The sequence below is a fragment of the Ovis aries genome, chromosome 8 (genome assembly GCF_016772045.2).
Source record: "Ovis aries strain OAR_USU_Benz2616 breed Rambouillet chromosome 8, ARS-UI_Ramb_v3.0, whole genome shotgun sequence".
Taxonomy (NCBI): domain Eukaryota; kingdom Metazoa; phylum Chordata; class Mammalia; order Artiodactyla; family Bovidae; genus Ovis; species Ovis aries.
In genome coordinates, this window is record NC_056061.1 from 75,910,290 (window position 1) to 75,923,650 (window position 13,361).

General features: G+C 44.8%; 1 protein-coding gene across 1 annotated transcript in view; it reads left to right on the top strand.

Annotated features, from left to right (window-relative positions):
- Positions 1–13,361, top strand: part of MTHFD1L (methylenetetrahydrofolate dehydrogenase (NADP+ dependent) 1 like) — a 174,875-nt gene that overhangs the window by 120,975 nt on the left and 40,539 nt on the right. Inside the window, exon 26 of the mRNA XM_004011411.5 lies at positions 1,560–1,712. Within this exon, the coding sequence (XP_004011460.3) occupies positions 1,560–1,712 (153 nt within the window). The remainder of the gene's footprint in view (positions 1–1,559; positions 1,713–13,361) is intronic.

A 13,361-nucleotide genomic window follows, 5' to 3' on the forward strand; every position in this document is an offset into this window, starting at 1 on the left:
AGGATGAGTCTAGCCCCTTAATGATCATGTCGGAAAGGCTCTGCAGAGTGTGTTCAGCCACCCTGACCAAAGGGGCCGTGCGCCTCAAACATCCCCTCCTGTTTACTATGATCAGTAGAGCTCGGAGCACTTCAAGAGTTTGCTGGCAAAAGAGCTTCATGAGGAGTATCACTGATCTATTTTTTCATCCCCCCAGCTCCTAAATTCTATTTTTAATGCATATTTAATATTTTGTCCTATGCTACCAACTCTAACCAGAGTATTCTCTCAGATTTGGTAAGATAGTCAGCAATTCATTTCTTCTTAGAATTTTCCGCTCTTGACTTTTTTTTTTTTAATAAATGATTCCTAAAATTTGCTGTACACACTGACATTGTTCTGCAGTGAAATTTTCAGTAAAATAAGGTCATTGTCATGAGGGTTTTTTTTTTTCCCCATGAGTTTTTAATAATGCTATTTAAGGACTATTGTTAATTCTAATATTAGATCCTTCCTGACTTTTTTCTCAGGCTTAAAAACTTAGAAAGTAATAGGGTGATAGCACATAGCATGCTGGGTTTTTTTTAAATATATTCTTAACTGGCAAACTTAAATTGGCAAACCCTTATCAGTTCACAAAAATTGTTTCAATTGTTGATTGATCTCTGAAATGCCAAATTCTGGGCACTGTTTCTGCAGAGCAATCTTGATTAACCCCAGCAGAATTTTGATCAACATCTAATAAGAGAATAGGGAACAGCCCCACCCCACCCCTCAGTTGATACTTTGATAAAATTTTCCAAATAGTCCTAGATTGAATCATAAGAAATTCTGTGTGGGTTACCTCTGGAGATTTCATTCCTTTTATCTGTCTGTCCACCCAGAGAATGTTCCTTAAAAGTTACGCATCAAGTGTGTGGTTGAAATTAATCAGCCAAGTCTCTGAGGAGACACTGTGTACCCTTAATCGGGACCAGACTGCAAGGACACTGTCCTTTTTGTGAGACCCCACATGTGACTTCCTGCCCTTTCACCTCTGAAAACTCTGGGTCAGGCATCGCCTTTGGTCCTTAAAAATAAGAGGCTTAAATAGTGACCTCATCTCAGTTCATATAATGTAATCGCAGATCAAATAGCTGTGATTCATAAAGCAACACAAAGCGGCCCTTTGCTTGCTGACAGCCGCCAAGAATGAGTGAACAGTGGGACTAAAAACCTCATTACGGAGCCTTTCTCCAGATTACCTTTCTGAGTCCCGGATATTAATATTCTTGGAAAGTGGTTTCTACAGCTGCTGCTGCCTTGCCAGCAAGGAGCCACCCTCCCTTCAGACACACACATAATAATGTCTTTCTGTAAAAAGAATTATCCAAAATAAGTAATAGACACCCTCAGCCTGCCAGGTGATGATCAGGTGTAGCTGAGTTTCGTTTCCATCTTCTTGCTCAGTGAACAAGCAATAATAAGCACTACTGTGTGTGTGGATCTGAGCCGTGGGGGTTCTGGGGGGGGTGGTGCAGGTCAAACAAGTACAAAGAACATTTTTGCTCAAGGAACACTTTTTCTTGCCTTTCTTACAGGGGTTTGGAAATTTGCCCATCTGCATGGCAAAGACCCACCTCTCCCTGTCTCACCAACCTGACAAGAAAGGCGTACCCAAGGGTTTCATCCTACCCATTAGTGATGTCCGGGCCAGCATAGGCGCTGGATTCATTTACCCATTGGTTGGAACGGTGAGTGTGTAACATCCTCCCAGAACCTTCCCCAGTCTGTGTTGTTATAACTCCTAAAATCCTCAGGCTGTGTGAATGCCTTACAGACCAGATATTGGAAAGTAATTAATAGGATTTGCTATTTTCCTAAGTACTGTCTTCCACAATGAAAGGACGCACCTGCCACTGTGGTTTGGATTTTTATTTTCCTTAGATCATGTGTTCAGGACTCCTTGAGTCATAAAATTGATTCTCCCCTTATAGAACACAGAAGAGAATAACTGGGGAGACTACAGTCTGCTGTTGAGATGGGGGCGGGGGGTGGCTTAGTATAGGACTGCTGGTTCTTCATGTCATTGTGCTCAGAATAATAAGACTTCACTGCAGTGGGATAAATGGAGGCCACCACCAAGTTCAAGAGACAGGACCAGCCTCCTTCCCCAGGAATGGGAGATCAGTCTCTCACCCTCAACCTCTTTGTCAGGGCTGCCTTAGAAAATGAATGAATCACATGAGTTCTTGGTTTTGACCTTATTCTGAGGAGACATTGTTGCTATGGGATGGTTATTGTTATTTCAAAGCTTCTCTTTGGACAGAAGGGAGATGGAGATAGTGCAGAAGTGAAAGCTCATCAAAGTACTTAAAACCCACGATGATGGCCTTAATACATAAAATGCCTCATTAGAGCTACTCAGTGATGTGGTGGCTTCCCTTGGTAACCGTCAGTGACTGAAGTTTATTTTCTCATTGTGGGATGCTCTTGGATTAGATTGAGCAGAAAAATTCTCAGTTGTCTCTATTGTCGTCATTGTTGTTGTTACAAGCTGATCCAAGTCCAAGCAGGAAACGTAACAATTTTTTAAAATAAGCCAGGTGGCTCTGTTGTTTAAGCAATGGATGGGTAAAATATGCGTAATGAGGACAGAGTTGCTTGCCTTCATATTTGCGTGTTTCATCTGATATTGGGCAAAGTGTTTTCAATAAGTGTTCCTTGAATTCTTAATGCCTGTGAGGCACAGAGATACTACACGGAGTAAATGTGAGATGCGTAGGGTTGAACAGCACAGAGGTGTGTAGAAAGTGTGATGATGATGTTGTTAAGTTGCTCAGTCATGTCTGACTCTTTGTGACTCCATGGACTGCAGCACGCCAGGCTTCCCTGTCCTTCACTGTCTCCTAGAGTTTGCTCAAACTCATGTCCGTTGAGTCTGTGATACCATCCAACCATTTCATCCTCTGCTGCCCCCTTCTCCTCCTGCCTTCAGTCTTTCCCAGCATCAGGGTCTTTTCCAGTGAATTGGCCCTTCACATCTGGTGGCTTAAGTATTGGAGCTTCAGACCTGGTGTTAGCATCTTAATTTCCTTAGGGCATAGGAGAGACAACAGCTGTTTCTTACTGGTTGTAGGCAGGGTGTGTAAGGGAGAAAAAGAATCAACCTCCAACAGCTGTGGAAACAGAATTTTGAGTCAAAGGCACAGAGATGCATGGTAGCCTTCGTGGGTTAATCCAGTATGCCTGGAGTTGGACAGGAGTTGAGAGGTTGAGAAATGAGATTAGAGTAGCAAGATCAATTTAAACTGTTAAGGATCTGAACTGCCATCTGAAAGACCTTGGATTTTATCTCATGCACACTGGAGAGCTGCAGTAAGGTGGGTTTTGCACCTGGTCTTTATTCTTTTTCTTTCTTTCTTTGTCATATTTATGTATTTATTTAATTGGCTATGCTGTTTGGTTTTCAGGATCTTATTTCCCCAACCAGGAATTGAACCCTGGGGGCCCCAGCCACGAATGCACCAATTCCTAGCCACTGGACTGCCAGGAAATTCCCCTGGTTTTTATTCTTATAAGAAGGAAAAGGAAAATGTCCGATTCGTATTTTAGAGAAATAGCTCTGGTAACAGTGGGAGAGTGTTGAGAGGGAAGAGAAGCAGACCGAGGGAGACATGGGCCGAGTAAAGAGGTGCTCCAGGTTAGCTCAGCAGCCACAGAAGAGGAGCAGTGAATTCCAGACATATTGTGAAGGTGGCCACCTGCACGTGGGCTTGGGAGTCGGGTCACTTCCAGCCTGACCACAGATGGTGATGCTGTTGGGTGTGGAAGGAACGGTCAAGAAGTCAGGTTGACAGGGCCAGAAATGCATCTGGCCCGGAGACAGAGAGCTGGAAGGGCTCATAGGGTCTATGTAACATGATCTGTGAATCCATTGGAAACACAGACACAGCGACCAGGAGAAAGGAACAGGCAGGAAGAAAGCCCTGAGAACTGTACGAATGTACATGAGGGCGGATACTGGGGAGAAGCAAAGACCAGCACGAGAGAAATGAGAAGAGGAAAGGACGGTACTCTGAAAATATCCAAGTTCACGGAGCTGACTGGATGGCAGGAGCTCCCGGGAGTCTGGGAAGACCCCTGGTAGGTGGCACAGGGAGGCCACGGGGTACATAGGCGCTGGTGATGGAGTCTCTCATTGAAGGAGGGATAACACCAGTACTGGAAGAGGGAGAAGGGGTAAGGAACACAGGTTCTGAATGGTATCCTGGAAAAGGCTCAGCTGATGGTAAAAAGTAATCAGATCAGTGGTCCGGGGGGAGAGAGGAGGAGGGGACAGACTGCAGAAGGACACCAAGGACTTTTTAGCAGGTGATAGAAATGTTCTATATTTTAATTGTGGTTCCACGACACGTGTAGATGTGTCAAAACTCATAGGGCGCCATGTTTTTTAAGGGTGAATGTTATTGAGTGTAATTTAATCATACTACGACTTCCCTGGTGGCTCAGATGGTGAAGCGTCTGCCTACAATGCCGGAGACCTGGGTTCAATCCCTGGGTCAGGAAGATTTGGAGAAGGCAGCGGCAACTCAATCCAGTATTCTTGCCTGGAAAATCCCACAGACAGAGGAGCGTGGTGGGCTATAGTCCATGGGGTCACAAAGAGTCGGACACGGCTGAGTGACTTCACTTTCTTTAATCATACTTCACTTAACGTAACTACCAGGAGAGCTTGCTTTGTATTCCTTAAAATGGCCTCAGTGATAGAAGCCACTTCACCTTCAGTTGGTGAAGGCCTTTGCTTAGGAGAAGAGCACCCCTGGGTGGTCCAGGCTTAGACCAGGGAGCCGGGGCCATGAGGGTCCCAAAGAGCATGGAACAGTGGGTACCACCAAGGAGAGAATTAGCCAAGTCCATGACCTGTCCTGTCTTTTGCTGCACAGATCTGGGATCCCATAGTAGTTCTCCCAACTGTTTCGTTCATTCATTCAGGAAGTTTGCACATGACTCTGTGGTCCCTGTTATGGGAAGCCCCAAAATAAAGCATTTTTCTCCACCTCAGGCAGCTTACTGCCCCTAGTAGATAGACGTGAAATTAACAAAGGAAATGGTTTGTTGTAAAAATTGTGACTCAGAAGATGACATCTTCACTTGTTTCTGAGTATTTAATAGTCATTAAATATGGATCGTAATTTTAAATCTTTGGAGTCACTAAGCAAATAGATGCTATGAATCTCTTTGCACCTCAACTCATACCCCCACAGCCACAGCCTTGTAAGGTCATTTCTGGAAAGTCAGGTTCCGTCAGCTTGTGTGGGTGGATGACCACAAGTCCATCCCTCTTCCCCTGCTCCTGCTTGACGCCTGACCAGTTAGAAGATGAAGGTGTGACCAGTCCTTGAGAGTGACCTCAGGCTGGCTGGGTTCCCTGAGGAGGTCCCTGTGCCTCCACCCGGGGCAGAGCAGTGAGCATGGGCCCCTGGGGTAAAATCCTCCAAAACAATCACGAGGAGCGAGGAAGGAAGTGGTGCATGAGGAAAGAAGTTCCTGAAGGTCAGGAAGCATCGCATGGAGGCGGTGGCCTGGGGTCTGCTTTCTGTGACCGAGCCAGAAGCTGCTGTGTCCAGGGCAAATGCACCGCAGGAGGCCAGGATCGCCTAATAAGGGCAGGTATTTACTTTTACTTGACCCGGTCCTGGGCCCTGCCACAGTCTGCAAGAATGCTTCTAATAGTCACCATCCGTGTGGGAGACATAGTGTAGTAATTTCCTGCTGAGATGACTTGGGGGGGAAGGGGGATGAGGACACTGGGGGGACTGGCTCCTGCAGGTGGGAAAATTCTAGTGTAATTAATCACCCTGACCCATGATCACTCCACACGTGCTTATGTGAGTGCCTTTGAAACAGGCGTCCAACTCTCCTTTCCAGGAAAAACCCCGGTCGGAAAGATCCTCAGTTTTTCTGCATTGTACATTCATTCATTCTTACTTGTGAGGTGCGCGGTGTCGTAAATCGCATGGAGATGAATATGCTCCAGTCCTCTTCATGCCTCCTTATGCTGGGCACTAGTAAGTAAAATCACACAGGTGCAGAATGCTGTGGGCTTTATAACAAAGGAGAAATCCTTTCGGTGTGTCCTCGAGGAAGGCACGTCCCCCTGGCTACCTAGTAGGTCTAAAAGTGGAGAATCCCCACGCAAGCACGTCCCTCCTCAAACAATAAGTATCTTCAGTGTTGCTGACTCTGGGACATCACAGGGTTAAGTGCTAGAGAGTTCAGTTTTTTCCCCCCAGATTTAGTTTTCTAAGTATTTACTTTCACTCTTCACCCTGGTTTATAAGCCAGAGTTTTCTGCCACTGAATGATTTCATCGTATTTTATTTAGTTACTGCTTTAGTTGGAGCTGATCACCAATTAATGATCTCCAGTACGGGCAGCCACTTCGTTAGTACATTTCACTTTATAGGAGCACCTAGTGGTTCAAGAGTTCCTCAGCTAAGGTCATCTAAGACTTTTTGCCCCATCCTTGCGTGCTCTGGCCGAGTTTTCCATCTCTCTGTAAATAATTTTCCCTTCCTGAAATATCTTCATTCCTGCTAAGCTCCATGTGTATCCTTGCCTCTCTTTAATGACATTATCCTTATATATTCTTTCCATCATATTTTAAAAGTAATTTTATTTATCTGGCTGTGCTGGGTCTTAGTCATGGCATGCAGGAGCTTCTCATTGTGATGTTCAGGCTCTCTAGTTGTGACTTAGTTGCCCCACGGCATGGAGAATCTTAGTTCTCTGACCAGGGATCAACCTCGTGTCCTCTGCATTCGAAGGCAGATTCTTAATCAGTGGACCACCAGGAAAGTTCCTCCATCGTATTATTGAAAGCTACAAAAACGTATAATATCCTAGACTAACACAGTCACCAGTTAGCACATCTCCTTATAAGAAATAGTTTAGCAATACAGATCTTTGGTGTGGAGAGAGAAGAGCAGATTTTCCAACACTCTATTGTACAGATTAGCTTCTTATGTTTCCAAAAATTCTTTCAAAGCTTATGGTTTATAGTGTTCAATAAACCTTGGTAGCTTATAAAACTTCTCTAAAACAATCTCATGCACACCCTTCCCACCCCGTCCCCCCAAAGTTTAGTAGGTGGTCTTTGTCTGGTGGTCCCATTGCTTTGATATGGTTTTTAAGTTTTTATAATAATTTTTCAGAGTTGTTTAATCATTTGACATAAATGTCATGGCATAAAAACATTAATATGTAAGCAAAGTTTATGAAATTATATTATTCGGATGTAAATTACATTCCATATAGAAGAGATTAGAAAGACACCAAAATGTCAACATGGGGCTGACATTATGAGCAGCTGCTTTTCTTTACATTTCTGCTTACTTCGGATTACTGCATCAAGCATATGTCACTCTCATAACATGAAAATACAATAAATAGAGAAATGATAAACTGAAAGGATTTGGGAAAATGTTTTGTGAGGGCCAGTTAGTTGCACGGGAGTCAGAACACATGTATGGCGCCTGGACTTAGGTGGGTAGAGTCATCTTGTCCTTCCTGGCTGCCTCATAGTGTTTTAACACCTGGACTCTTTCGGACACCAAAGAGAGGCCCAAAGAGCCAGAATGTTCCTATAAGAAATCCACTCCTGAGTGTTGTTTGTTGACTGATGTTTGCTGGCCCCAGATTCAGCTAAGGGAACGCAGGATCGTTTTGTCCTTGTTAATTTGTTTCCTCACTCCTGCCATGGGTTGGAGAGAGGCTGACCACTTCCTTTCATCTTACGAGGCTTCCTCACACAAGGACATGTTGTCAGAACAGTTGGTTTGGAGAGGTATCCAACCAAGTGTGAATTCCTAGCACATGCCCATTTGAAGTTAGTTTTTGGTGTATCGGACTGTTTTCTTTTGATATCACATGAGGCAATGAGGTTGGCTCCTGAAGAACTAGGAAATCTCTTAAACATGAAGTCCTCTTTATTGACAAACTTAGGACATAAAATTAGGACATATTGGCTATTGAAGACAAGAATATGGACTAGAATCTTGGGCTTAAGCCATCCTGCAGAAGGGATTAAGAATTCCTGCAGCGTTCATATGGTGTTTGGTGCCAGTTAGAGCAGCGGTCCCCAACCTTTTTGGCACCAGGGACTGGTTTCACGGAAGACAATTTTTTGACGGATGGTGGGGTGGTGGTTTCAGGATGATTCAAGCACGTTACATTTAGGCTTTATTTCTATTATTATTACATTGTGATATATAATGAAATAATTGTACAATTCACCATAATATGGAATCAGATCATCAGGTTATTAGATTCTCATAAGGAGTATGCAGCCTATGTCCTTTGCATGCACAGTTGACAGTAGGCTTCGAGCTCCTCTGAGCTCTGAGAATCTAAGGCTGCTGTTGACCTGACAGAGGGTGGAGCTTAGGCAGTCACGTGGGAGACGGGGAGTGGCTGTAGATCCAGATGAAGCCCGCCTCTCACCTCCTGCCTTGCAGCCTGGTTCCTAACAGGCCATGGACCAGTACCAGTCCACGGCCTGAGGTCTGAGGAACCCTGAGTTAGAGCATTTCTGGAGCACAGAGTGGCCACTTGAAACTGTAGAGAGGCTGCCAGTGCCTTGGCCTCACAGACTGGTGAGGGGAGAAAAGCACCTTGGCTGGAGGGCTGGGGTGGGCTGTAGGATGCAGTGGGTCAGAGTTCCGGGTCAGTTCAGGGCAGCTCCCCGAGCAGCTTCCCTCTCCCTTCCTATACCCTTCACTTTTGGTCTCTGTGCTCTCTTTGGAGCAGAGGATGTGATCCTGGGTAGGGCATGTGTGTCCATGCCATGAGCAGTCTGGATCATAACCCTGACAGCGTGGACAGTGGACATCTGTCCAAGGAAAGGGGATTGAAAACTCAGCAGTAAAACACATGGCAGATTATGGAACGAGTAAAGGGCCCTGGTGTGGCCTTTGTGTCCGCTCTGTGACCCGACCTGGCCTCATCTCTGCCCAGGTGCCCCACTGACGGCCTCAGTCGGCCTTTCTCTGGAAAGCAGGAAATTCCCGGAGCGTGTTTGCGAAACCAGTGATGTCATCCACAGCAAATGCTGGGTGGAGGGCTACTGGTCTGGAAGGAAAGGGGGCCCGTGAAAGAGTGAGCCTGGGCCCCACCCAGCCAAGTCACTGCCGCTTTCTTTCTCACATTTCAGTTAAGCTCACTTTGTTTTCCGTTCTACTCCCTCTCCTGTAAAAAGTATGTGCTGGATGTCTCGTTTCCGCTGGACCGGATTCAGGTCAGTGAAGTTATTTTGCAGCTCACCGGGGAAACGTTTTCTTCTTCGGGGATGCATGGTTATAAACCTGGTCCATTCACTTAGGCATGAATTCAATTCAGACCTTGTAGGTTTCAGCCCAATACACTGCTCCCCGCTTTTTCCAGAGACTCGTGGCCCAGTACACCCACTTCCTCCCCAAGCTGCCTTTCAATGACGTGGGTAAGCAGTCGTGTTCTACAGAGCTCCCATCACCCAAGATCACTCAGAAGGTTGCCTCTGCACGTGTCCTTCCTAGTTCCAGGGCTCCTTGACCCCAGTGAACCTGACACCTAAAATCTCTCTGATTAGCTTGAAGTGATCCAGACCCGCCTCACACACTGCCCGAAGCCTCCCCTCCCCACCTGGCTTCACTTTCTTTGTATGGCTGTGTCCTTTTGCCCCATTCCTGGGGACCTGGTCTGTTTCCTCTCTCCCACCCAGCTTGGGTCTCTCCCACTGCTCTTCCTCATCCTGACATCACAATTTCCTGCTTTCTCCCAAACATGCCCTTCCTCTGGCCCAGACGTCACTCACTTCCTCTTATCCCAGGGCGGCTGCAGCAAGCTGTCCCCTTCCGGGTGTTCAGAGGACAGGTACACGTGCGTCTGTCCCGTCAGGAGAGAGTACGTCCCTGCCTTTTCACTACAACATGTTTCCAGCAAAGGAAGGTGACCAGCAGCATTCTCGATTTCCAGAAACTGTTTTTCAGATTGGTGAGCCAGAGGAAGCTTCGTGACTCAGGAGAATGATATTTGCCCCTCGACCACATAAGGTTATCTAAGGTCCAGTCCATTAGTTTCAGGGATCTTGTCTCCCTGAGTTTGATGCTAATTTATTTTTAGCATAAATATAAAATGACTTCAAATGAAATCAGCCTGAGCTGGGGAAACATGCTGAGTAATAGCATTACCAGATATTTCTATTATTGAGTTAACCTTTTAAAATTGGGTTAAATTTTTAGCCCATTGCTATTAATCCTACACGTAGGCTCTGTCTTTCTTTCTACAAACCTAGAAAAAAAGGTGCTTGTCATGCTGAGGTATCCACCCCATCATCAATATATAGATCTTTTGTTTTCTTAGGAATTGATGAGATACTGATCTGTTCTTCTTCCTCTTCCATCTATACCTTGTTTTCTTCCACATTGAGTAGTTTGGATTCAGAGCATAAAATTGCCAATCAACATATACACAAGTCAGAAAGCCATCCATAAAATTATCTAGTACTCATGGCACTTCTCTTTACTCTGTGTCCCCTTGTTGCTTTCATTTACTTTGTAATCCTAGTCTTTACCAAGAAGCATATAGTCCAAAGCAGCTAAGCAGTTTAAGCAAGGGAAATAAATCAATATAGACCAAAATGTGTGCTCAGTTGCCTATTGTGCCCGACTGCAGTTCACCAGGCTCCTCTGTCCATGGGATTTTCCAGGCAAGAATACTGGAGTGGGTTGCCATTTGCTGCTCCGGGGGATCTTCTTGACCCAGGAATCAAACCTGCATCTCTTGTGTCTCCTGCATTGGCAAAGTAGCTTTCCGATTAAAGAGCCAGGTCACCCTCTGAGGCAGTTTGAAAAAGTTTGGTAGTGTAGCCTGCTGTTTCTGGATATCATTGAAAATTCAGAACATTTTATACCACTGAGTATAAGCAGATCTTCTTAAATCAGGCAATAAATATAAAGTAGGTATTAGATAAATAATTTGTGTTGGGTTATGTGATCAAACGGAGGTATTTATGCAGACCCTGGAAGGCTCAGAATGAACGTTCATCGTCACATTGCCACCACTATGTAGGATTTCCAAGGGTGTCTGCATGAAGTATGTGTCCCAGGCCATTAGTAATAAAGGTACCACAGTCTGCTGCAGAGAAAACCTAGGGCCAGGAGTACAAGTTGCTGAATCCTTTGTGGACATCAGTCTCTTGTTTGAGACTCAGCCCCACCTCAAGAATCAGCTCTGAGGAGTGGAAGACTTGAAAAGTTACTTTCCATGCTTCCTTGCACCTTCCAAAATCCGTCATACAGTTCCCAAATTTACCTGCATTTCTCCTCATAAGACTTAGTTACTCAACTTTCAGAACTTGCCCCCCAGGACTGAGTGGTAGCCCCTACTCACCTCCAAACAGTGTTCATACTGCCAGCTCCACCCAGCTAAGATCTATTGCGCTTACGTCCTCTGGGGGTCCTATCCCTTTACCAAGCCGCCTTGCCTGGTGTCTCCTATTAATCCAGACCTCCCTAGGGTAGGGACCTGGGCTTCGGTTCCCCTGATCTGTCCACAGTTGGGAGTTCAGTGCAGACCATACTGCTACATACATACAATGTGGAACCCAGTGCAGTAGGGGCCGGCCAGCCGCGCAGAAGACACAGGGTTCCTTACAGAGACCTCTTCCAGTGTGACCTCACAGAATTAGGATCCCACTCAAGTCCCAGCCTGGAAAAGCACATCGTATAAGACACTGAGAGGACAGGGCTCAAATGCCCACCTTTCTTATTTGCGTGTAACTCCAGCCTTCACGGGTCAGTGTTCTGACCCAACCAGTTACTGACCAGCAAGGCTATAAAACCAGGTCTAAATTCATTTTTCTTGGAACGTATTTAGATGTGCACTTACAGATCAAATATCCCACCAGGCTGTATCACTTGATACTATAGTAGTTGTTCTTAGTACATGTCAGACACTCTTTCTAATGCTTCATATAGACTAACACATCGTTTACTCTTTGTATCAGCCCTGTGAGCTGATAACGTGATGAATGGCCTCAGGGAGTTCTAGTGGTCCATGAGTATTAAGGCTTATGAGATCTTTGCTCGACATTAATTTAGATCTTCAACATCTTGACATTTTCTTTCAGTAGCTCAGGCAGCGTGTATTTCTGGGTCATTCTTACTGCCACCGAGGCAGAAAAGCAAAACTTCCAGCAGTTTCCCTCGCCCAGGCTGGTAAGCCCTGTTTCAGGATGGAGCTTGTACTAGGTAACCAGGAAAGCTGGAAGTGTTGAGTTGGGCTGCTCCACGCTATATCAGGGGACAAATGTGTTGTTTCTGTACTGTATGTGGTCACCTATAGTGAAATACTCTTTCTATGTCCATTTAGTCATTAAGCCTCAATAATTTAGTTTCTGAATGGACTGTGATTTGCTGCAGCTCAAAGCTTTTAAAGTTATTTCAAGCTACATTAACCAATTAAAGAGAATTGTCCTAAAAATAAAGGAAGTGATCTCTTCTTATTTTGAGTCGCCATGCATTATTTGTCGGACTTGCGCAAATGTTTCCAGCACATTAACATCGTCTATTGTCAGCGTGTTCGCTTCTCTGTCACAGTTATTATAAGTCCCTGGGGACCAGCAACCTGAGTTTCTGTTATCTTTGCTCTATTTTACGGTGAGGTTCAGGTTGCTTCCCAGTGGCAAAGAGTTAACTTGTCATCCACACTATAAAATCACAGGGATATGTGAAAAGTTCTCCCTGATGTGTAAATCCTGAGTATTTGCTCACATTAAGAGACAGTCTTTTGTTTGGGCCTGAAAATAATTTAACTATAACAAAGACTCTCCTGCAAAAGTTCGGTTCTCTACGTCGAATGTGGTCTGTCCAGCTCCCAGATCCATGATATGGTTCACATTCCCTCCATAGTTCATAAAATAATGAATTTAGTAAATGGCTCATTTGTAGTCCTTTATGCCATCTAAAGACAATTTATTTAAAGAAATATTTTTTGTGTGGGTAAAAATCATTGCATAGGTAGCTATAATTTCTTTTATTATTTACAATAACCACAACTAGCTTTCTTTTTTTTTAAAGCTGTTTTGGCAGCTGGAGTTTGTTATTTTAATTTTGATAAGTTTGTCACAAAGAATGGAATGTGCTCCCTTTTGAAGATGGGAAAGTTTGGGCGGGGAGAGAGCAGAGAGACACCACCTAACAATCAAATTCCAAAAGCAGATCTATTTGACTTCTTTGAAGTGTTTTCAGATTTCATTTAAGGCATAAATTGGAACCTGCTATCTTTCTTGGGAATAGAACACATTACAGAGGGAAAAAAACAAAAGATTGCTGCAACCACAGCCCTGGAAAAAGAACGGAAGA